This window comes from Arvicola amphibius, chromosome 7 (assembly GCF_903992535.2).
Source record: "Arvicola amphibius chromosome 7, mArvAmp1.2, whole genome shotgun sequence".
Lineage (NCBI taxonomy): Eukaryota > Metazoa > Chordata > Mammalia > Rodentia > Cricetidae > Arvicola > Arvicola amphibius.
In genome coordinates this window covers 38098601-38123608 of record NC_052053.1, presented here as the reverse complement: position 1 = coordinate 38123608, position 25008 = coordinate 38098601, and the positions used below count along the sequence as shown (strand labels likewise).

Sequence of the window (25008 nt, the reverse complement as noted above, 5' to 3'; positions counted from 1 at the left end):
ATGTATTTAAAAACAAACACACAAACAAATAAGCTTCATGCTTTTGGAGTAGAAGATTCCTGAATCTCTGAGACTTGCTATTGAGGGCTGACGAGGAGACTAGAAGGAACATGAGATTACTTGGTTACTCACTCATTTACGATTCAGTACTCAAGTGTCAGCATTTACATTTTTATGATTATGCCTAGAATGAGGTTTATGATGCTTTGTTCCCAAATTATCTTGTCATGTAACTGATATAATAGTATCACTGGCAGAAAAAGAAATTTTTATCTAGGAACAATGCACATCACATTTCAGAGAGACATAAGTAAGCGTGTTTGCCTGTATATTCCATAAACTTCAATTCCAGAATTTAATTCCTTTCCATCTATATGGGTAAATTCAGTTTTGTGTCATGAAGAGGGGAAATATGTCACACAATTTAAGAGAAGTCACACGCTCAGGATGAAAAGAAAGGAGCACATCAATACTCTAGAGCTTGCCATGTGCAGGGATGGCTTGGGATACAGTCAAGTGCAAGCCCACAGACTTCTGTTAACACTCTCTCTGTGTGGGTGACATGGAAATGGCCCTTGACACTCAGGTGACACTTGTGCTAGCACCTGTTCTGACTGCCTCAGTATTGCTACAGAAATACCTTCAGTCCCTAGCTGTCTACCTCTTGACTTTACTTCGCACTGTTTATATGAGTGGTTTCATAAGCTTGTTGGCAATGGTGTAACTGCTTCTGCCCTTCAGTAAATAGCTAAATCTTCAGTGCAGCTCCCTCCAGCCCACACCACAGAGGCTTCCCTAGTGAGAAACAGCTTCCGACAACCCTGCTTTTACAAATTCAATCATCTGTACTTTGTGACTTTAATTTGAATTGCAAATTTGGAATAGTAACTTGTTCTCCCATTTACAGCCGAAATGTTCACGTGCATTCAGAGGGGCATGTGTTGTACCACAGTTCCATCTCTCACTAATTTGGTAAAACCTACCCTGTCATTTTTACATGATATGGTAATGAACAGCAGCTACGTAATTGCTAATTCACAAAACTATGGTGTTTCGACAATGCTCTCGTATACTTCTGATATCCAACCCCGAAGCTAGACATGAGAACTAGTCTGGTTTCCAGAATACCTTGGTTCAGTAACTGTCGGGAAACCATTAGTAATTCTAGTCCTAAGATAACTAACACAATGTTCTGGCTTCAATAGAGACCATGCATGTACAGCATGAATAGACCACACATAAACACATGTGAAACACATACATACGCATTCAGCAAAAACAAACAAATCTTTTTTTCCAAATGAAAAAATACATGAATTAATTAAATGCCATACTAATTTACTTTGAATTACTTTCAACAGCCAGATTCACATAATGAACATTGTCTAGATGACTTTTGCCTCATGTCTCACAATGCAAACCTGGTGGTTTAGTATGTGAACACATACACTCACCTCGTGTTAAATTGTAGTCTCAAAGCTTCCCCACTGTGTCACCTCAGGCTAGAGATCAATCACTCCAATGTTAATTTTTACTATCTTTGAATCTTTAAAATCAGTCGCAATTTACCCAAGGTTTAAAACAGATAGGATGAATATGCTTACTGGCTTGCCCTATTCTTCATGTTAAGCCACCTTTCCACAGCATCCTAGAACCACCTGCCCACAATGATCCAGGTCGTCCCATATCAATAGCCAATGAAAAAAATGTTCCACAACTGTGCCCACAGGCCAACCTGATGAAGGCAATTCTTCCACAGAGATTCTCTCTTCTCTGCTCTGTCTAGCTGACACAAAACTTATCAACACAATGATGTTCATGATCTCTTCTTTATTTTATATACATTGATGTTTTAAGTGCATTTAAGTCTGTGCATCACCTGTAGCCCTGGAGCCTGCAGAAGTCAGAAGAGTGCATCAGATGTCCCCTTAATAGAGTTATAAATATTTGTGAGCCACCATGTGGATACTGATAGTTGATCAGTATTGATCTCAGGTCCTCTAAGAAAACAGCCAGAATTCTTGTTTGGTTTTTTAGTTTCCTACTTTCTTTTTATTAAAAATAGATTTTTTACATACAATATATGCTCATTATGGTTATGCTCTGCAAGCTTCTCCTAATTTGTAACTGCTGAGTCAACAAAGTCAACAATGCAACTCTCCAAAACACATGACTTTTGATGCTCAACCACACAATTTTAAAATTAATCAAATGTGCACATCAAAACATCATAATCCAATGTAGGTGAATATATAAATGAAATCTCTTAAAATATGTTCATATTGTATTTTAGAGGTCATGTGGATTTGAACTATATTATGCATACTACAACGACCACATAGAACTATAGACAGAGAAAAATAAAATAAGCCTGCTGTAATCGTCAACTACTAGATGATTAAAAGCCCTGGATACTCCGAATGATGAGTAAATGAGGGGAAGCACCTTTACCAGAAGAGGAAGCTTGGATTCTGACAAATCAGAGTGGGAAACATCAAGGGGATGTCAATCAAAACGCAGATCCTACCTAGAACAGAATTTTCAGAATTCATGAGAACATACCTGTAACTTGACAACTGTGTGTTATCTGGAACTGAAAGGTCTAGAAAGGATGGAAGAAACCATATGCAATACATTTCATCTTGAGAAAGAGGAGGTAACTTTGGAGACAAAAATCACTGGGAATGAATATACTGTACTAAAACTAAAATTTAACACCATGCCCGAAAGGTTTTAAAAGTGAAAATTGTGTAGCATGTTTAATTCTGACTCTCAACTTGATTGGATTGGGAGATTTTTAAATTAATAAAACATATCTCTAGATGTGTCTCTGAGAGTGTTTGCAGAAGATGTTAGCTAAAGGGAAAAAGCCTGCCATCAATGTGTGCAGTGCTGTAACAAGATTGGCAGCCTCAACTGAATAAAAATAATATATGGAAAACACTCTTTCTGCTCCTTAGTGATGCGGCGAGCTCAGTCGGTAGAGCATGAGACTCTTAATCTCAGGGTCGTGGGTTCGTGCCCCACGTTGGGCGCCAATCTGTAGTGTGAAGCGGTGGGGCTGGGTCCCGCCACCCGGCCACCAGCTAGCTTTACACCCAAAATAATTACACGGAAACTGTATTCTTTTAAATACTGCCTGGCCCATAGTTTCAGCCTCTTATTGGCTAATTCTCATATCTTGCTTTAACCCATATTTAGTAATCTGGGTAGCACCACGAGGTGTGGCTTACCAGGAGAGATCTTAACCTGCGTCCATCTCGGAGAGGAGCAGCATGGAGACTCCCCATGGCGAATGCCTGAAGCATCTCCCCAACTCTGCTTCCTTGTTCCCACAATTCTGTTCTGTCTACTCCACCTACCTAATTTTCTGTTCTCTTAAAGGGCCAAGGCAGTTTTCTTTATTAGTAATGAAAGTAACACATAGACACTCCTCCATCACCTTAGCTTCTGTGAGGTGTCACAGCCTTCTGCCATATGGCTTTGTATCCTCAAGGGCCACAAACAACAGAGTTGGAAGCCTTACTAAAATCCAAAACAGTGAGCCAAAATGTTTCCTTCTTTAAATTGTTTTATTTGGTTTCCTCTCAACTATCTGTCACAGCTGAATAAATAAATTGTAACATGAACTGACTGAATTCAGATAGCAAACAAAAAATAAACCAAACCTCTCATAAATAGAGGCTAAATTGAATGTTCCAAAGGGGAGAAGATCCTTAATTTGAACTATTATAAAATGTTTCATAATATAACACAGATATTCAAAAGAGCTAAAGACTCCTTGAAGAAGGCAATAGATGACTCACTATATAATTTGTTCCCCTGAGGACAGGAAAACATCAGTGAGTTAGAATTAGCATTAACATCAAAATCTAGAAAAAACACACACAATTAAAACTTTTATAGAATTCTACAATTAAAAGAGAAAAATTGCATCAGAAGACCAACTCACAGGTTTATCTTAAATAAATAATAAGAGCACAGAAATCATCTGTACTACAATGTAAAATGCATCATCATGCCTAGGGGAATGGAATCACATTGGTATTTGTATTTATTTATTATGTTTTGGGTGTTTGCTCATTTATTTGTTTGTTTGTTCTATGGCAACACAAAAAGCAGTGTGACAGTTGGTTGACAATGTTTACAAATCCACACACCCAAATACCAAGCATTATCATTAAACTAGTGTTTCCTTTTTATGTCAGTTCTCTACAGAATTGTATGTGTTTATAAAACAAGAATTCAACTAATATTATAATTTCAAACCTTCCTTTGGAAACTACTAAATAATGCATGCTGTTTGCTAAACTCCAGAAGTTTGTTATGTGTTCACAAGTCATTCAGGAACGACTTGGCAAGTTTTTAATTACGAGCTCGTTCTGTGTTCACTTGGTATTATGACTGGAGAAAAGATGAAAGGCTCATGTTCTCTTTAGATCTGGTTGCACTGTTTGGAGAATACCTTTAAAATTAATGTGCGTAGTAGGAATGCAAAATGAGGAAATAACATTAATATCATTGAGAATCAGACTTATTCCCAAGAAGGAAGAAATATATATGAGATATGAAAGTTACTTTAAAAAAACTTGCCATGTAGATTAGATCCATATATGTCTTTCTTAGGGTCCTCAATGTTGTCTAGGTTCTCTGGGATTGTGAATTGTAGGTGGTTTTCTTTGCTTTATGTCTAAAAGCCACTTATGACTGAGGATATATGATATTTGTCTTTCTGGGTCTGGGTTACCTCACTCTATATGATGTGTTCTAGTTCCATCATTTGCTTGCAAATTTCAAGATATCATTTTTTTTTCTACTGTGTAGTACTCCATTGTGTAAATGTACCACATTTCCCTTATCCATTCTTTGGTCAAAGGGCATTTAGGTTGTTTTCAGGTTTTGGCTGTGACAAACAACGCTGCTATGAACATAGCTGAGCACATGTCCTTGTGGTATGATTGAGCATCCTTTGAATATATACCCAAAAGTGGTATTGCTGGATCTTGAGGAAGGTTGTTTCCTAATTTTCTAAGAAATCACCACACTGATATCCAACAGGGCTGTACAAGTTTGCACTCCCACCAGCAATGCAGAAGTGTTCCCTTTACTCCACATCTTCTCCAGCATAAGTTGTCATCAGTGTTTTGATCTTGGCCATTCTTACAGGTATAAGATGGAGTCTCAGAGTTGTTTTGATTTGCACTTCTCTAATGGCTAAGGATGTTGAACATTTCCTTAAGTGTCTTTCAGCCGTTTTAGATTCCTCTGTTGAGAGTCCTCTGTTTAGGTTTGTCTTAACTCTATGTGCTAAGTCCTGAATTGGAAGTCAGTCTAACCTCTTTGAGGAGGTTATGGAACTTTTGGGATATGGCGCTTGGGGTAGGATGTGAGAGTTTATAGACTGGCCTCCTTCCTGTCTCACTTTCTGCTTCATGTAAGGCATGAAATTCTTGGCAGCCAGCTTCTAGCTTCTGTTGCCTTGTTACTTTCCCCACCATGATGGGCTCTATCTATGCTTCTGGAACTATAAACTAAATTAAACCCTCTGTCCTCCAGGTGCTTTTGGAGAGAATGTTCTATCACAGCTACAGAGAAGCAACAGAACACAATAAAAATTATGTAGGACCCACATAAGTGATAAATCATAAAAACGTTACTGAAACTGTATAAAAATCTAGAAGAACTAGAGACATCTCTCTTCTAAAGCAAAGCCAAATTGTAACATGTTCTGTTACAAAACTCTTTAAGCATAATACCAGCATGAAGAAAGATGGACCAGCTCAGATACTGAGTTCCGACACTCAGAGCTTTCCTGGACACTTAAGAAAGTGGACACTTATGGAAGCCATGAAGCCTTTTTTTCCCTATATTCTTTTCTTTTTTGAATTATAAATTTTATTCTGATATCAGGTGTGTGTGTGGGGGGGGGCAACTGGTTACAACATGGCCGGTGCTTACACAGTTTTTCAGAAAGAAAATGCCTGAGTTTTTATTATCTTCACTGGTGACCTGGATGGTTTTCTGAGTCTGAGACTTCTGAGGGATGTTGGGGTGTCCTGGGACAGAGGCTTATACCTGGTGTTAAGATGGCCATGGAGAGCTCCTCTTGAAATGATTCTTTTTTTTTCTGATTCCTTTGCTTTTCTTTTTTTTCTCATTTTTTTTATTAAAAATTTCCATCACCTCCCCTCCTCCTTCCCCTTCCCTCCCCTCCCTTCCTCCCATACCCCCACTCCACCCCTCTCCAAGACAAAGAGCCATCAGGGTTCCCTTCACTATGTTAAGTCCAAGGTCCTCCCAGCTCCCCCTAAGTACAGGAAGGTTCTTTCAAAACATATTCAAGGAAGCTATTCCAGGTAAAACAAAGAAAAAAAATGCAGTGCGTGATCCAGAATTAAACGTTATAATAAGAGTAGTAAACATCTGAAGGATGCTACAGAGACTGGGAGAGTAGAAGTAGTTACAAAGTGAATGCATCAGCAAGCGTGGGCACCCAGTGTTCAGCTCCTGTGTGTGGCCTTCTGTCTTCTGTTGATGTTGAAGAGTAATCTTTCATAGAAGCTATTTTGAGACCACAAGAAATAATTCAATTACGGCTGTTGACATTTAGAGACTTAAATTAAATTCGTGTTTCCTTGTACTTCAGTTTCCGTTTTCACATCTTTCTCAGTTTTCCTGTAAATGTTTATAATGATGAGTTCAAAGAAGCTCACGAAGCATCATTTTTGTAGAGACTTCTGTTAATCCATTAGGTCTAGATGCTCCATTAGCTTTCTGTCCTTCCTAACCTGAAATACACTGCTCCTTTGTTCCTAGCAGCAGCTGACACTGTAATTTCATCCTCACATACCGAGTGCTAAGAGGATGTGATACATGGGAAGCCCCGCTGTTGGTATGACACATGAGTCACCATTTCCTCCTTCTGCCCCTTGTAAGCATTTGTCATTCGGCAGGGTAATTAGAAAGCCATGACAAGTGTCTGCCTGCCCAAATTACAAATGTGTGCACCTCAAAACAGGACTTCAAGACCCAATTAAAAGTATAATTACTTTATCATATTCCACTTCCACCACGGCCATTTCTGCTGAATCAAGCTAAACAACCCCATAAAGTAAAAGTAAAAGCTTCCTCTTAGAAAAGTCCTACACATTGCAAATAAAAATGCGGAGAGGAGACTTTTGTTTATTTTTTAATAAAGACTCACAAAACAAATGAAAAACCTTTAGGTGGTAGTCAAAGCAGCACTAGAATCAGTTTCATACTACTCCATGGCATAGCCTGTTCATCGCTTCCCATTGAGTATCTATTATTAGTCTCTACAACTTGGGCTTGATGAATGTCATGCATCACTCATTGGCAGCTCAGACTAAGAGCAAATATGTCTTTTCCATTGCTTCATTTCTATTTTCTGACTGACTCAGGAAGTGGCAAGAAGTGCTGGCTTCATGGAATCACTGTCTGAATGGCTAGTTCACAGAACCTGGAACTCGCTCATTTCATCATCACCAGAGGGTAACTCGTTAACCTCTAGAAACCGAGGCTCTTACTTGTGACGTAAGTTAGTAATGCCCCAAGTATAACAGGAAGGGATCAATAGGGTGGATGTGTGGAGTCCTGAATGCAAAGCGTTTCCTAGACAGGTAAGGAAAGTTGGTGCTCAGTACGGAGCTTCAGGGCCCTGGGAAATAATCATACAAGGATGCAGGCTGAGAGAGTAGCAATAAATAACGATGTGGCTCTCTATTATGCTTGAATTACAACAAAGAACCAGACCATACATCAGGATATTTAGTACAGGTTATTTCAAAGTACTTATTATTTAAGAAAGTATACAGAGAATGACAAGGACCATACACATTTGCATTTATCAGTTCTGTTTTGACATTTCCTCAAATGTTTGCATTCTCCAAAATAAACTTACTAGCAAATAACTCGGTTTTGGAAAACCACTGTCAGGGGGGAAATCACATCTTAAAGGGCTTTGCAAATTGACTTCTTAAAAAATGAATTTCCCTTCATATGTCTTTTGATTGCTCATCCAAATTACAGCTATAGAACTCAAGGAAACTTTCAGCCAGCTCCCTACAGCCTGAAATGGGTTATTAAGGCATACAAAAACATACAAAAAATTATATCGAGTTACCTCTAGTTATATAATCAGAAAGGATTTTTATTTTTCTCAAACATGGAACATATTTTAATATATGAGCAAAGATCAAACAAAACTAAAAACAAAACAAAACAGAAAACTAAAATAGAACAACTAATTAAGTTTGTGTTCTACTTAGCTTCAGCTCTGAAAAAGACAGAGCCCAGAGTGATCTGACAGAGAATCAGCTGAGAGACGGTCCAGATCATGTGGCCCGTATTCATGTCTATAACAGAGAGTCGTGATTGATGATTCACTAGGGAGATTAGCCCACTGTGAAGACCACTGACTCTAGAGGGGTAGGCCTGGGTTTTATAAGAAAACAAGTAGAAATTGATCCAGAGAGGCCCAGTAAGAAGTATCCTTCATGATTTTTGCTTCAAGTAACCTCCTTGATTTAGTTTCTGTTCTTACTTTCCTAAATGGTATACTCTTAAGAAGAGTTATAACCCGAAATAAAACCTTTCTACTACAAGTTGCTTTCAGTCATGTTTTTTTTAAATTTATTCTAGTTTGTGTTACTATTTTCAATCTTATCTTTATTGTTTCAGTTTGAATTTTAAAATATATTTTAATTAGAATAGCACTATATCACCTCCTTTTTTTTCCTTTTCTCCCTTCATTCCTTCCTAGGAAACCTCTCTCTAATCCTTCCCATTTTCCCCTGAATCTTAAATGTGTAGTTTCTTTTACTTTGATTATTATTATTACATATACACGTGTGTGTGTGTGTGTGTGTGTGTGTGTGTGTGTGTGTTTAATTGGACTTAGAATCTACTCAACAGGAAATAAATAATGTCTGGTTATAGAAACCTAGCCTACCGAGTACAGTAATGGATCCTAGAATGAGATGTGCTTTTTCCACCCTGCTAGGCCAGCATAATTTCTTACTATATGTAAAATCTTAACTTGTATATCCAGAGACAGAAATGTGTAGAAATCACCCTTCATCAAAGAAGATTGATTTTACAGCAGAAGGAGACTATCACAGAAAACTGCAACTGAACACAGGAAGAGATCAAAGGATCCTAGGGATGGATCCCAGTCCCAGTGGAAACATCTACACCGCAGCTCCTCTACTTATACAGAGAACACCACAGGAAAGGAGGTAAAAGACTATAAAAGCCAGACTATCAAGAAGTCTGCCGTCAAGCAGTCTCTCCTAGAATGGTTATAGAAACAGGCTGAGCATGAAGTCTGTCATACCAGCAAAGAGAAAACTACAACATCTGGTAAAGGACAACCTTCTACTGTAATCTCCTGAACCAGTATAACTCCTAACTTAATTTTAAATATGTCCTTTATATCACAGGTAAGTATACCTCTCATTCCTCAAGAATTTTTTTTGTTGTTTGTTTGTTTATGTGTTTGTTGTTTTTAAAATAATTCAGAGACCATTATGTAAAGCAACAACTGGTCAAAATGGAAATAATAATTGACACTTGCGATTTCCACCCCCAATTGATACATTCAAAATAAATGCCTAGACCTAATGATCAAGGAATAGAGCACCAGAGAAAAAGCTCTGAGAGATTCAAGAACAATATATTGGGAAGTCTTTTATATTATATTATATTATATTATATTATATTATATTATATTATATTATATTATATTATATATGATTGTATCTTCTATATGTGACAAGAAACTACATACATGAAATCTCCACAGTCACCTAAACAAGACTGGAACAATCACAGCATCAGTTTACATTCCAGTGTAGATAAGATAAGAAAAATCTCCTTTCCCCAACCCCAAATAATGACTACTGAGAAAAAATTACTCTTCCCTAAGGATGAGTGCCCTGACTGACTAACCAAAAGCCAGATCTAAACACTAAATGTAAGGACATACAAGGAACACTTAGTTGATACATACATACATATATACATGCGTACATACATTCACACATTTATATATACAAACATACATACATTCACACATGTGCACATGCTCATGTTTGTGTGGGGGGTGGTGGTTGATATTGTACATTTAATAATAATTAAAAAATAAGAGGCAGAGTATTTGAGAGTAAAGGAGAGGTTGGCATTTATGTTCTAAACAATGGACAGTCAAATTACATTTAAACACATAATTTAACTTACCCTTAAAACCTTTTCATATGCCTATAATCTCAGTGCTCAGATACAGAGGCAGGCAGATCTCTGTGAGTTTGAGGCCAGCCTAGTCTACAGACTGAGTTCTAGGACTGCCCCCAAGGCTACAGAGAAATTCCCACCACTCTCACTGAATGAAAACTTTCTTTGTGGAGACAAGGATTTATTCATATCGATGTGGAGAATTAATATTATGCTATATCTAGATTGAATCCACAAAAAATCATAAGCTTTTTACAAATATCCAGCTCAGTCAGCACTACGTCAAATAATTGGAAAATTGCATTTATTTACCTGTATAACTACAGAAATATCCACTTATCAGTAACGTATACACAAATTTTTATGCCTTCTTCAGGGAAAATGCATTAATTACAGGCTTTCGAAAAGCTGTGTTGCTGAATATAAATATGTTTCTGATATCTGATAATAAATAAGTAATTAAGTTCTCAACTATGTCATGCAGAGAATGAGCTGAAATATGGAAAGAAGCTTGGAAAATTATTTATAAAATGAATGCACTAGCAAAATTTGAGCCAAATATAACAAAACGATATCAGCATTTTATAATGTTTAAAATTTAGACAAAAATCAGTTGCTATTTACCAAGTTAATTAAAAACAGAATAAACTGTGTATCTGTGTGTATGTGTGTGTGTGCATATGCATGTAGGTATATATGTAGGTGTTTGTGTGCACTGTACACGTGCACACAGGCATGTGAGTGTGTGGAGGTTAGAGGCTAACATCAAGGTATTCCTCAATCCCTTTCTGTCTTATTTTTGACACAGGCTCTTTCAGTAAACCTGGGTGTCACAAGGGCATGTAGACTAGCTGCCGTTTAGCATATAAAGGGGTCTCCCTGTCTCTGCTGCTCATAACTGTGGTTATAGGGATGCAGCACTTAACAAACCTTCTCCCTTTAGACATTGGAAATTTTTTACTAATGAATCTGCCTGCTGAACCCATGAGCCTCTTTACGTAAACCAGTCTAGATGTTTATGTATTTTAAGAAGTTGCTGAACCCCTGATGAAGTTCTCAGTCACAGAAACCTAACATGTGTTATCATAAAGAGGGAGCAACACATGGGAGCGACTTCTCCTCTTTTTCTACATTCACGGTAGGATTAACATGAATTCCAGATGAAATAAATTAACATTCACTTAAGTCGTTTAAAAAAAAGTTGTGAACTGGTATAAAATACTAATGATGAAACCTGAAAATATATGCATATACTCTAAATTCCTATTTTGGCATTTATAAAAAGGGTCTAGGTTTCATAAGGAAAGGGTTTCTGTCAGATCTAGAGTCCCCTTTTACTCATAAATCTGAAGCATGAGATTCATTTAGTTGTGGCTGAATCCTCAGTAGCTCACAGTCTTCAGAACACAGGATATAAGCAATGATATGTAGGTGTAAGCTTACATGAGTTTGTAAGCTTACATATATGTGGTGTTTATCAATGTATATTATTACATTGAGAACATATATATGATGAATATCAATATTGGTGAGGTTGGAAGAATTAGGTAATGACATGCTATGTTGACTAAGGTATACAATATGGAATTTTATAAGAATTTTTCTAATAATTAGCAGATTCAATTTATGTGTACACACACTAAGATTTAACAATAAGAAAATCAGGAAAACAAATGTCATAGTTGTAACTATGCTTTCAAGACTAATATATCTCTGTAGATCTACGGCGCCAAATATAATTCAGGATATGAGCCAGGCATGGTGGTACACAACTGAGTCTCAGTGCTTAGCAGGGTGAGGCAGGGGGATAAATGTGAAGTTGCTGCTGCCTCGGCTATAAAGTGATTTCTAGCTCTGTCTGGGCTTCAAAGACCATATCAAATCAATAAAAAGAAAACAAACAAAATTAAAGAGAATTGATTCTATTTATCAACGATAACAGACTAAACAGATTGAAATAAATTATTATTTAGAGACGAAAACTATGGAATTTTAGCAAATTTGATTCCCAGGTAGAATTCCCTTGAATGACACTGTAGTCATGATACTGGATTGAGACAAAAAGACTGTGCATGCTAGTTGGCGTTAATTTGGTAATGTTGAAAAATTTGTAGTAAGGAAAAATATTTACTTCATTATGTATTATAATACATTAATCCATACATACCAAAGAATGAATTACAGAACTTCAACTATGATTTCAGAAATTAATGAAAATCTTGACTCTCAGTCTAGTAACAAAATCATAGGTGATACTGAAAGGGAGAAGGGGAGGAAGGTAGAGGAGAGTTTTGAAGTCCATAAGGAAAACAAAGGTTAGATATATTATTAAATTTTTATGTAGTTAATATATAAATTAAATATGTTTTCATTCAAATGTGTGATGAAGAAAGAGAAGTAGAACAAGAACACTAAATATTCATATTTTTAATAAGAGTTCAACTTATAGAAGTATTTAAATAGGAATATTATTCATAGCTTTATGCTAACTAGCAAAGAAAATAAATGTGGAAAGGGTGAAGGTTCATCTCTGGGAAATGGTAAAAGGGTACAGCAGAAAGATTGTTGCTTTTATGTTGAGCTCTGCTAATTCTTTTAACTTTGACACAACAAATATTTGCTTAAATGAAAAGAGTTGGACTAGAACTAAAGTTCTGTACTGTAAATTTAAAAATGTTGACAAATGAAAGAAAATCACAGGTTTTAAATCTTCAAGGGGCATGGATATAGCTTAGGGGTAGAACATATCCTTAGCACACACGGGGCCTTGTTTTTAATTTCCTGTATTTTAAAAGTAAAGAGTAAATTCCTCATGGAATACTCACAAATGTCACTAAAATATTCTAAATATACGATTAATTACAAAGGTAGTTAATTGTGAACTATTAAAAGTTAAATCACCTAAGAATTCGGATACTAGTTAATTAAGCAGAAACCTAGTAAAGTTAAATTAATAACAAGCATAGTTTCTAATGTGAACATAAGTAGCAATGGAATGACCAGTCACAAATGGAGCATTTATTTCATGCCATTTCCCTAGGTTCTGGAGCTACAGTGACAGAGAGTGCATAATCATTGTAAGAGTCAAGGAATGGGAAAGACTCCTTTGAAAGATTCTTCTGGGCATAACAAGACTGTTGACTCATGAACGCAAAGCATCTGTGTTAGCCTAAACAACACTACCACATCAAATTAGTCAACTTTCTACCATGGAGTGGGAAGCAGTTCGTGAGTTTCCTTCTCAAACTGAGGAGCTATGGACAGCTTCTGTGGGAGAGAAAGATTTTTTTTTTAAGAATGTGGCCCATGATAGGTTGTTCGTGCTCCAGAGGATGGTCCTTTATCAAGGAGAATATGGGCAGCATAAATTGTAATACGTGCATTATAGTATTAGTGTAAAAAAAGAAGGAAAAGGGGAAGATAAAACTGATATGATAAGGATGTAAGGGAAGGATGGGACCTTGAGGATGTGAGGGAAGAATGCAAACTGAATATGATCAGAACACATTCCATTCCATTCCCAGAGTTAATAAATTTATATTCTTATTTTTTTTTAGAAATTTTCTATTTTTGACATAATAAAACCACACTATTTCTCTCTTCCCTTTCCTCCATCCAAACACTCCTGCATACCCCTCCTTGCTCTTTTTCAAATTTATGGTCTCTATATTCATTAATTGCTGTTTATAATTTTTTAAAGTACGAATCATAAAATTCCTGACTGGCACATCTGTAGCAGACTGACCATGGGAATTCATGGCTGAAGCTCAAAGCAATGCAGCGTTGTTATTTTTGTTGCTGATGATGATGCAAAAAATATTCACATGCTTGGCTACATACTTCCAAAACAGGGCAATGGTCCAATAACTGTCTCTTGCCAAAGCAGAAAATCATATGACTTGGAGTTACAACATCACCAGGCAGCCCAGTGTGACTGGGTATTAAAATGCCTGCCCCAACCTCTTTCAAAATGACTTGGGCAATAGGCATAAAGTTGTTCATCTGAGATTTTCATAAAGACACATTTATATGTCAACACTGCAATTATTTGCTTGAATGCTTTTGTGTTTATAACGCTACTGCAATAAAGGCCACAAGAAGCTGAAAGAAGACTAGCAACCAGTTGTGATGGTTGGTTTTATGTCATCTCGACACAAGGGATGGTCATTTTGTAAGAGACTCAATTGAGAAAAGGCTCCATCAGATTTGCCTATGGCACATTTTCTTGATTGATTATTGATGTGGGAAGGTCAGCTCACTGTGGAGGCTGCTATCTTTTGGGCTAATGATCCTGGGTGCTGTTATAAAGCAGGTTGAGCAAGTCATGGGGAGCAAGCCACTAAGCAACCCCTCTCCATGGCCTCAGCATTAGTTCCGTCCTCTAAGTTCCTGCCCTGTCTGGTTTACTGTTCTCACTTCTCTCAGTGACGGACTGTGCTGTGCAGCTGTAAGCTGACATTACTCCCAAGTTGCTTTTGATCATAGTGATTTCTCACAGCAACAGAAATCACAGAAAGCGTAATTAAGACAACTGTTCTGGGTACTGAATTAGGTGGAGCATATAAAGGTTTCCATGGAGGGGTGATATTTTCCTCATTGGTAGAGTCAGAGTCAACATGCTGTCAAAAGTTTTAGAAGAAAATACTACATTTCGCTTTCCAGAAATGAAACTTGCACAAGTATAGAGAGAAGCTAATACTGAAATAAACACTTCTGCTGCCATGGCACAAGCGATTTGAATTACGTTTCATCTTGCTTTTCAACAGCACAATAGCTTAGAGCTTATTAACAAGAAAAAAAAAAAAGCAAAACCTAAAAATGAGTAGCTCCCATGGACAGATACGTTTTCTTATTAAAGAAAAATAAGTATTTTCTCTTATCTACATGGTATGTAAATTTACATGACTCCAAGAAAAGTCCACACTTGTAACTTCAAATAACCAAACTGATTCTCAAAGTGTAATATTTGTGATTATGCCGTTGTGATAATGGAGCACCTATTGGAAACTTTTCCAGTTTAAATGGCACAATGATGTAAACAAGATCCTATTTCGGGATCTAAAAAAATATTGACGTGTTAAAGAACCCAGGATGATTTGATAGAAGCTTGTAATCCTAGATGTTTCTTTCTTTATTTTTGATTCTTTCTATATATTTTTAAATTTTATTTTATTTTTGCTTTATAAATAATACCATTCAAAATTTCCCCCTCCTCCCCTCCTCCCATTTCTCTCCCACTTCCCCACTCTCCCTCCCCCTTTGGGATCCTAGTCTGTTTGGATGCACACCTTCCTAGGCCTGGATGGAATGGGGAGGGCCTTGGACTTCCCACAGGACAGGATACCCTGTCCAAGATGTTTCCATCATCAATTTTCCATTTGTCTTTTCTTCTTTTTTCTTCCTTCCCATTCTCTATATTAGGATAGGAAACAGACATTCTCTGCATTTTCTGAGAGTCTTCCAAGAGTAACCTTTTATTTTGAGTTATATAGAAATTGTACCAGTCGATAATGTCTAAACATGCCTATCATTTGTTTAGATTATCAAAACCTAAGGGCACTGTAAATGGACAGATGTGTAATGTTTGGTTTCCTTCAAATTGCTTTCACAAAAGGTTGAATAATCGTCTCTCTTCCCTGCTCCCAGTATCAAGATCCATAGAGTATTTTAGCCTTTACAAGAAAAATCAAATCATCTTTGAGGTCACACCAACTTGGTGAATGGGAAGTAATCTTAGAGGTTATTCATCAGGGAAAAAAAATCTCCTGAAAATGTATTTGGATTGATTGACTGTCTGAGAAGAGGCAGCGGATATATTTTACAAGGTCAGTGTGCTACAGTATAGTACAGACATCATTATCAACCCAGGTCAATATGAAGGTTTCACATTTAATATTGAAAATGTTGTATGCTTATGAATGGATATTAGGATTTTGTATTAGATTTTTAAATTGTTATGTGCTTATAAAATAGAATTTTATGAAGTATATCTGAATATGGCTTTTAAATTGGCAGTAATAGATCCTGGCTCACTTTGTTATTAGTGAAATTTCTTATATAGTGTGGAAGAGGCTAGATAAGAGAAAATTGCAGAGCAGATCCATGAAGAATGATGACATGGGTTTTCTTTCACCAGGGTGAACTATCATTGCTGAAATTGCTACAGCACTGAGACATGACTGATACAGTGCCTAAAGTCAAAATTAAGAGCTGTTTAAATAGGGAATGTGCACCTGCTGTTGGGTATTTAAAGATGGAAGAAATATCTAACCACCTTGCCCTTACCCTACAAGCTCCAGAGGGATGTTATTTCAAGCAATGCCATGGAGAAATGCTTGTCTAGTGATGGTGCAGTTTTGTAAAGTGAGCATTGCCAATGAGCAACTACCAGTTTATGAAGATCCCTGCATACTGAATGCTCATGTACCGGGTGGAAGTGTATAACTTAGATGAATATATAGAGGAAGAGTGAATGATATTTTTACCCCCTGCTTTAGTCTCCCAAGTGACAGTATAAACATGAGTAACCATGCCCAGATTAGCAGTGGGTAAGTCAAACTAAAATTAAATTTGAAAATTTAAGAGATAGAAGAAAAAAAAATCTCCATTTTCTACTATCTTAATATGTTGCAACTCTGTCTAGAAAAAAGAATTTACACAAATATGGGCAGGGAAATAACTGAAATAATTGGCTATGTGTGATTAAGCAAACTAAAGATGTGTCCAAATGTCCCCAGGCAGGTAGTATAAAACACTGGAATGGTTACAGGACATTGATGCTGACATGTGACATATGACGAAGTGTTCTGTTTAATTGGCTCAACACTACCCTTTTGATGGTCAGGGTATAAAGTATAAATTAATGAAAGAAAAATATAGCACAGTTTTCCCCAATTAAACCTATAAATTAATGTGTGCTGATACCATTTTCATTTTAGATACTGCTAACCTTCCCATCTGTGAAAGATAATCCCTTTATATTTTCCACTATTAAAGATGAAAATATTGCCAGGTGAGAGTGGTGGTGAATGCCTTTAATTCCAGCACTCGGGAGGCAGAGGCAGGTTAATCTCTGTGAGTTTGAGGCCAGCTTGGTCTACAAGAGCTAGTTTCTGGATAGGCGTCAAAGCTACAGAAAAACACTGTTTCCAAAAACACCGAGAGAGAGAGAGAGAGAGAGAGAGAGAGAGAGAGAGAGAGAGAGAGAGAGAGAGAACACATTAATAATATATAATATATAGTTTAACTTTAAAGAATTATACTCATGATGTGATTTTTCTATGGCACAAACGGAAGAGCAATTATCTATGAGTATTTATTTTTTCATTTTGGCACAAATAAGAAGGAGAATTTCCCTTTAGCCATATTTAATAGGTAACATTTATCTTCCTGAACTTTTCACCATAAAAAGAATTTTAGCTCTGATAAGATTCCTTTTTATGGGTGTTGGAGGTAGGATATATTATAATAAAGCTACTTTGCATTCAGAACCCTCCTAATATCAAAAATAAATGTTATCATTGGAATTTAGGTTAAACAAAATAATTTCAACACATCTATCATGTCTTTTATTGACTCAGAGTAAGATGTGAAGTTCAAAATATGTCAAATTATTTTTAACGTCTCCCCTTAATTACCATAACTGTCCTTCAACTGCTATGAATGCTATACTTGTTTATTTCTTTTCTGAACAATCTTCTTTTTTCCTAGTTACTGAACCTAATAGTGGTAATGTTGACAGACAGTCTAAGGCAACTGCATTTGCTTGGGAAGAATATGGTTGATATTACCGGATAACATTTTCTTATCTGTTTTATGTGATCAAGGAGGACTGTGTATTTGTGTCTGTGCAAGATTACACCTCTGTTTTGAATGAACACAAATTATATCCCATAGTTATTCACACTCATAAATGTCATAATGTACAGATATCCCTCTGATTCTCATCCGCTACTCAACTACACATTGAAGGGTATAGAGTTGTCACCAAACATCACAGCAGTTGGGGCATTATTACTGTTGGCAGAGCATTTATCACTCTTGAAATGTAAATGTTTCCGGTGCCAAAAATACATACGTAAGAGATAAGTAAGTTGAGGGGCAGGCATGAGATAGAAGACAGTGGCGTTAATTACTAGAAAGTACAGATCTTTATTGCTGTTCAATTTGTGTAGTGCAATGTTGTAAAAAGTGTTATGACACCAAGAAATGTTTGTCACTTTGCTGGTACTTGATCTTACTAAGAATTCTTATCCAAAATACTGATCAAGAATTATTATCAGGAAGTTATCTACACAGAGAGCTTTACAACCGTAGAGTTCAGTTGACTTTCAATTTTCCAACTATGTTGTTTTTCCTTTGAGCACACCATCTTCTGAGAACACAAACAAAAATCACAATCCTGAAACGATAAAGAGTTAGGCCTGATTTTTCACCCGGGAGAGAAACACTGATGAAATCTGTGCTAAAAGTGAAAGTCACATGATCTAATTCTGCTGTGGAACATATGCAGGTCAAACTTTTGTTCCATAGAATACTAGAGAAGAGTTGTTTACCAAAGGCTGAGAAGAGTCAGGGTCATTAAGGGATTGGGAATGCTTATGCAATGGCTACTTTCCATTAAGCGTGCATGTGATTGCAATGTGTGATTGCAAGTGTAGAGAACAGAGCTGGCTGGGAAAGCTCAGGTTTGAAATAGCGAAAGAAAATGGTGACATTACCATGATCAGGAAACAGCAAACGATTGGGGAGGCATGATTCAAATAAATATCACATAGCATCCCACTAATACCTACAAATACATATTTTTATCAACAGTAGTGATTTCAGCCCATATCCAGAAATGAACTAATAGATTTATCCCTATTAAATAAACTGGAAAGGACTACGTAGGATTGAAGACTTTAGAAGACAGCACTTATAACATTTTCAGAGCTTATTGTCAACATTTCTCACGGCAGTCACTGTGCTTACAGGAAATCCTCATGCAATGGAGCTGCATCTTATGAAATAAGCAAGGATTACCAAGGATTGTAAGAAATCCTGTTGCTAGAAAGATAAATGAAAGGATAATCCAACAGTAAAACTTCCATCGACATAAATAAGTGACACCCAGAAACCTATAGAAATATAGCTTAATAAGAATACCCTTTATATAAAAATGCACAAACTTTGATAAAGAATGCCAGAATTAAGGTTACATCAAATGTGAGCATATGTGTGCGCAGGCAATTAAATAGAGTTACCACAATGGAGGTGGCTATGCTTTGTCCTAAAGTCATAGATGTCTAACAAAATTCCAGTTCCGATACAGAAAACCGTTTGAGTTGTTGGTCAGGGCAATGCAAGAGATTCTCAAAATAATATAGTTTATACCCTGGACTTTGGTTGTCAAACAAAATTTGATGGTAAGCCTCAATTCCTGAAACTACCACACACTACTACTAGAGGAATTGGGGGAATCCTTTTGGAACAGCCTTTGCCCCCTCCTCCCTTAGGACTAGTTTCTCTATTAACAGAAGGTGCTGTACAGTCTGCCAATGGAGGAGAACAACCAGTACTCTTATTCAGCTTTAACACCTATGAACCCAACAAAGACCAGGATGGCAAGCTATTCTGGAAGGTGAAATAGTAGGATTTTTTTCTCATTTTTTTTTATTAAAAATTTCCATCTCCTCCTCTCCTCCTCCCCCTTCCCTCCCCTCCCTTCCACCCATACCCCCATTCCGCCCCTCTCCAAGCCAAAGAGCCATCAGGGTTCCCTTCACTATGTTAAGTCCAAGGTCCTCCCAGCTCCCCCTAAGTCCAGGAAGGTGAGCAACCAAACTGACAAGGCTCACAGTGAGCCCGTCATGCTGTAGAGTTCAAGCTCATCGCCGTTGTCCTTGGTTTCTCAGTCCTCCTCCACTATCAGACACATTCAGAGAGTCCGGTTTTGTCCCCTGTTCCATCAGTCCCATTCCAACTGGACTTGGTGGTCTCCCATTAGATCTGTCCCACCGTCTCAATGGGTAAACGCACTCCTCACGGATTTTTTTAATAGTGGTAATTTTAAAGAACATGGGATGTGTGTGTGTGTGTATGTGTATATATATATATGTATATGTATATATGTGTATACACACACACAGACACACACACACACACACACATATATATATATATATAAAATACAAGACACAACGAAGCCAAGGAAACATACATATGCATGCACTTCTGAGTATTTAATAATAGGGACTCAATATAAATCCAAGCTATCCAAACTGCATAGTATGCACTATAACACTACATCAAGAACGATTGAAGTACATTCAGATTAGACTGCTATGAAAACATGTACATAGAGGGGCGTGTGGTAGCTCTACTTGGACTTGCAGTTATTTGACAGGCTAAGGCAGAAGTGAAGTTTTAGTCCAGACGTCAAGCAAGCCCAGCCCATGCATTATAGTGAATGTCTATAAATGATAGATTGAATTGAGGTAGAAGACAGAGAAGTAGATAGACCGATAGGTAGTAGATAAAGCATGAACATTCATTCATTCATTCATTTATTCCCACGTAATGAAAAGATTTAAGGAATTCTTGCATTTGGTATGATAACACGAGCTTTATAATAATAGAACATTATAATTTGCTGAGATGCACTTTGATCGCTTCCTCACAGAAATACTAAATAAAACATTGACAATTCTGAGCCTAATCTTTTCATGAGGATTATCAATGAGATGAATTTAAAAGGAGCATTTAATAACTATGCTCTTTATACATATGTTTTGAAATTCACACTTCACAGCATTACTTTCATTAATTTGTTTTTTATTTCTAATATCTCAATATGGAAGCTACAACAGTGCTCTTTTACAAATGAGTAACAATTCAAGAGAGAGAGAAAAATAGAGTGGGAGAAGACATAAAAATGAATCTAGACATTTTCCCATGACTTTCTATTTCTTAACTGCCAGAAATTCCAATTAAAATTGACATTGTTCAAATAGGTTAAGATTACTGAGCAATTCACACATATGTGATGTTTTTCCACAAAAGATAAGATGTTTATTTCAATTTAAAATAAGAAGTGCCTTATCATATGATAAACTCAGGTTTCAAATACACTTATTCTTTTGTTTTAGAGATTGAAAAGACATTTGAATCTTATTTTCCAGTAGTTCTGGGAGCTGAACCTATGACCTATGAGTGCTAAGGAATCATTCTTTCAATGAGCTCTATCCCAAGCTGACATTTGAAACAATCTATATTTTCTCATAATTTTATTGCTTAAAATGGACTCAAATATCATATAGACTTAGTTTCATTATCCAGTTCACTATACTAAACCTTGATAAGTAGCATTCAGTAGTTGCGAATAGTAAATTTGGAAATACATTTTTTAATTAATAAAAATACCAACATTCTCATCTATTATATTTGCAACTCACTAGTATATAAGCTTAGACAAGTGATTTTTTACATGTTTATAAATCAGTTTGCAATTTGTAAGCTAAAAATTTGCAATCCTATCAGTCATTCAGGAGTTAACAGGATATAGTCACAGAAATAAAATTTAGTAGGCAATGGAGTCTGCTTGTATGTTTCAATGGAGAAATACTGAAAAACTGGCCATAAATAATTTATTTATCATGTATGTAAATTTTATAAAAGCATATATCTTTAATATATGTTCTGTGTTCTTTTTTTTTTAAGTTAACCAAGAAATAGCAATGAACATAAGCCAAAATACACTTGCCATCTGTGGGATAAACAAAAGAAAACCAAGCCCCCTTACTTCCACCCTCTTAATTTTTTTTTTTTTTTTTTTTTTTTTTTGGTTTTTCGAGACAGGGTTTCTCTGTGGCCTTGGAGCCTGTCCTGGAACTAGCTCTTGTAGACCAGGCTGGTCTCGAACTCACAGAGATCCGCCTGCCTCTGCCTCCCGAGTGCTGGGATTAAAGGCGTGCGCCACTACCGCCCGGCTCACCCTCTTAATTTTTATGGGGCTGTCTTCTTTCTCAGGAAATGATACCAAAGGGTGAACGTTCAGACTATCTGTTTACATCACAGCAATTATAAGAAGATCTCTGAGTTGAAATCTGGAAGATGTTTGTCATTCTTTTTACAATGTAAGGGAGAAGAGGCAACTCCATTTAAGAGTGCAAGGCAGAAGGAAAGACTCTGCAGTTAAGGGCACATCTTGCTCTTCTAGACAACCTAGATTTGGCGTCCAGCACTCTTCTTAGTAAACTCACAACCACCTGTAACTGCAGATCCAGGGATTCTGTCACCCCCCACTAGCCTTTGTTTACACAAACACACAAACACACACCACACACTATATAGACACTGACACAAAACACATACATATACATAAAAGTAAAAATGAACCTTTTAAAAGAAATATTCATGACACATTAAGTCAAATAACTTATTAATATATACTAAGATTTATATTTGCCTTGCATTCCCAAACAATCACATAAAAGAAGCATACATGTCTCAAAAATCTATCTAAATTCTCAGAAAAAAAGATTAGCTATTTCCTTCTTTTATTTCTCTTTATGCTAGGACTCTGAGCAGACCCACACTAAAGAGACTTACAGATAGTCCTTTTACAATAACTATTGTAGTATTTGATTGTTTCATTTGTGCTGGGAGTTTGGGTTTTCCAAGACTGCATCCAGTTGATTACTGTACCAGCGATGTGCAGCTTAGGTAGCAATGAAACCTTGCTTGTTACATTGCTTGTATGGATAACCATGAGAAGAACACACATACCTCAAGATAGTCTTGGCACAGATGACCTACATCTAATCCAGAGAGTAGAGAATACCATTTTCACAAACTTGATGTCCATGTATATCACTTACAAAGTCTAATCAGTATATAACCTCCATTTAGTTCAAGAAACACTTAATAGATAAGATTCATCAAAACTAAATAAAGCAAAGTAAAAACTGGTTTTAAATAAGCTTGAAATTTTTATCTGGTTCTAAATGTAGAATCGAAATAGGATTGTGAGCTAGTGTGAGCTGTAGGCAGTCAATAAAACTGTATATGTTGATAAGTTAGGTACCAAGTGCCAAGGCAGTAAATACAGCAGCAGAGGCCAGGAGAGATCAACAGATAGGAAAAATATGACAGTCTTTACTATCCACACAATGGATATTATATTGTCAACTTTTTGATTTGTTTTGAACAGATTAGAAAGGACGGGCTCACTGTGAGCCTTGTCAGTTTGGTTGCTCACCTTCCTGGACTTAGGGGGAGCTGGGAGGACCTTGGACTTAACATAGTGAAGGGAACCCTGATGGCTCTTTGTCTTGGAGAGGGGTGGAGTGGTGGGTATGGGTGGAAGGGAGGGGAGGGAAGGGGGAGGAGATGGAAATCTTTAATAAAAAAAAAAAGAAAAGCTTAATACAACTAACAATTTTATATATTGGTCCCATCACATTCTGACCATTCTGACTGTTCTTAAAAGGTACATCAGAAAGCAGAGGAAGTCCACCTCCATATGGGTCTACTGCAAACTCCCTGTGATGTTTTCCTATGACAGCTTCTTCAATCTCTACCATGGCTTCAGAGGATTACATTTCCAGACATCAGTGACACTTAAGGGCTTCCAAGGGTGAATGACTGAGTACATTCCTAATTGTGAAGAATGGCTTAATTCTCACCCACTGTAAAGAACTGAAGCTGCTTTATGGTGGGGGAGGAAGACTTTGTCCTGGCTAAGAGTTTCCTCTGCCTAGATTTCCTACTGCCTAGTGTTTAACAACGGCTGGTATTTTCTACTTCTGAAATACAATGAACATATAAAAATACAGCTTTTTAATCTAGATCATTTGATAATTTGTTTCCTAGTATTTGGAGACATGCAACTAAAGTTCAAATTAGGGGTCAGTCTCCATTAGGATAATACTGATGAGGAGGAATGCAAGAAAACATTAAGATGTGAAATTTCCCTCTGTATGCTCTAAATATATTTTATTAGCATTGGTTGATAAAGAAGCTGCTTTGGCCTATAGCAGGGCAGAATATAGGTAGGCAGGAAAACTAAACTGAAAGCAGGCAGAAAGAAGGCAGAGTCAGACAGATGCCATGTAACCATCCAAGATGCAAGAAGTAACAAACCATGAGTCTCATGGTAAAATATAAAGTAATACAAATGAGTTAATTTAAGATGTAAGAGTTAGTTAATAAGAGACCCAAGCTAATAGGCCAAACAGTGGTGTAATCAATGTGGTTTTTGTGTGATTATCCAGGTCAGGGTCACTGGGAACCAAATGCACAGTCTCCACTTATACAATTATGTAAGTATTATCATTAGTGAACATTTTGTTAGAGCTCAGGACTTATTCTCTATCTCTGGGCATTGGGTTTATAAAATTTTGGACAGTAATAGACTGTTTAAGAGATAAGAAATACCAGCCCAGGGCAGTAAATGAGCTCCGAATAAGAAGGCTATGTTTGATTCCCAACTTTTATATGAAAAGCCAAGACAGTAGTGTGAATATGTAATCTCTGGACTTTGGAGATGGAGACAGGAGGATAGGATCCATCATATGCATTGGCCAGTCAAACTACAGCTCCAAGATTAGATGCCATCTCAAAAATAGATGAAGTCATTAACATTGATACTGACTTTTGATCTTCACAGCCACAAGTATACACATACAATAACACTTGAATATACTGTGAACACACAGAAACATGTGTGTGCATAAGATAAGATAAATATAAAAGATGTAGCACTAGATTATAAGA

General features: G+C 36.7%; 1 protein-coding gene across 1 annotated transcript in view; it reads right to left on the bottom strand.

Annotated features, from left to right (window-relative positions):
* Positions 1 to 23816, bottom strand: part of Lrp1b (LDL receptor related protein 1B) — a 1542993-nt gene extending 1519177 nt beyond the window's left edge. The window contains exon 1 of the mRNA XM_042055373.1: positions 23702 to 23816. Within this exon, the coding sequence (XP_041911307.1) occupies positions 23702 to 23816 (115 nt within the window). The remainder of the gene's footprint in view (positions 1 to 23701) is intronic.
* Between the last annotated feature and the right edge of the window lie 1192 nt (positions 23817 to 25008).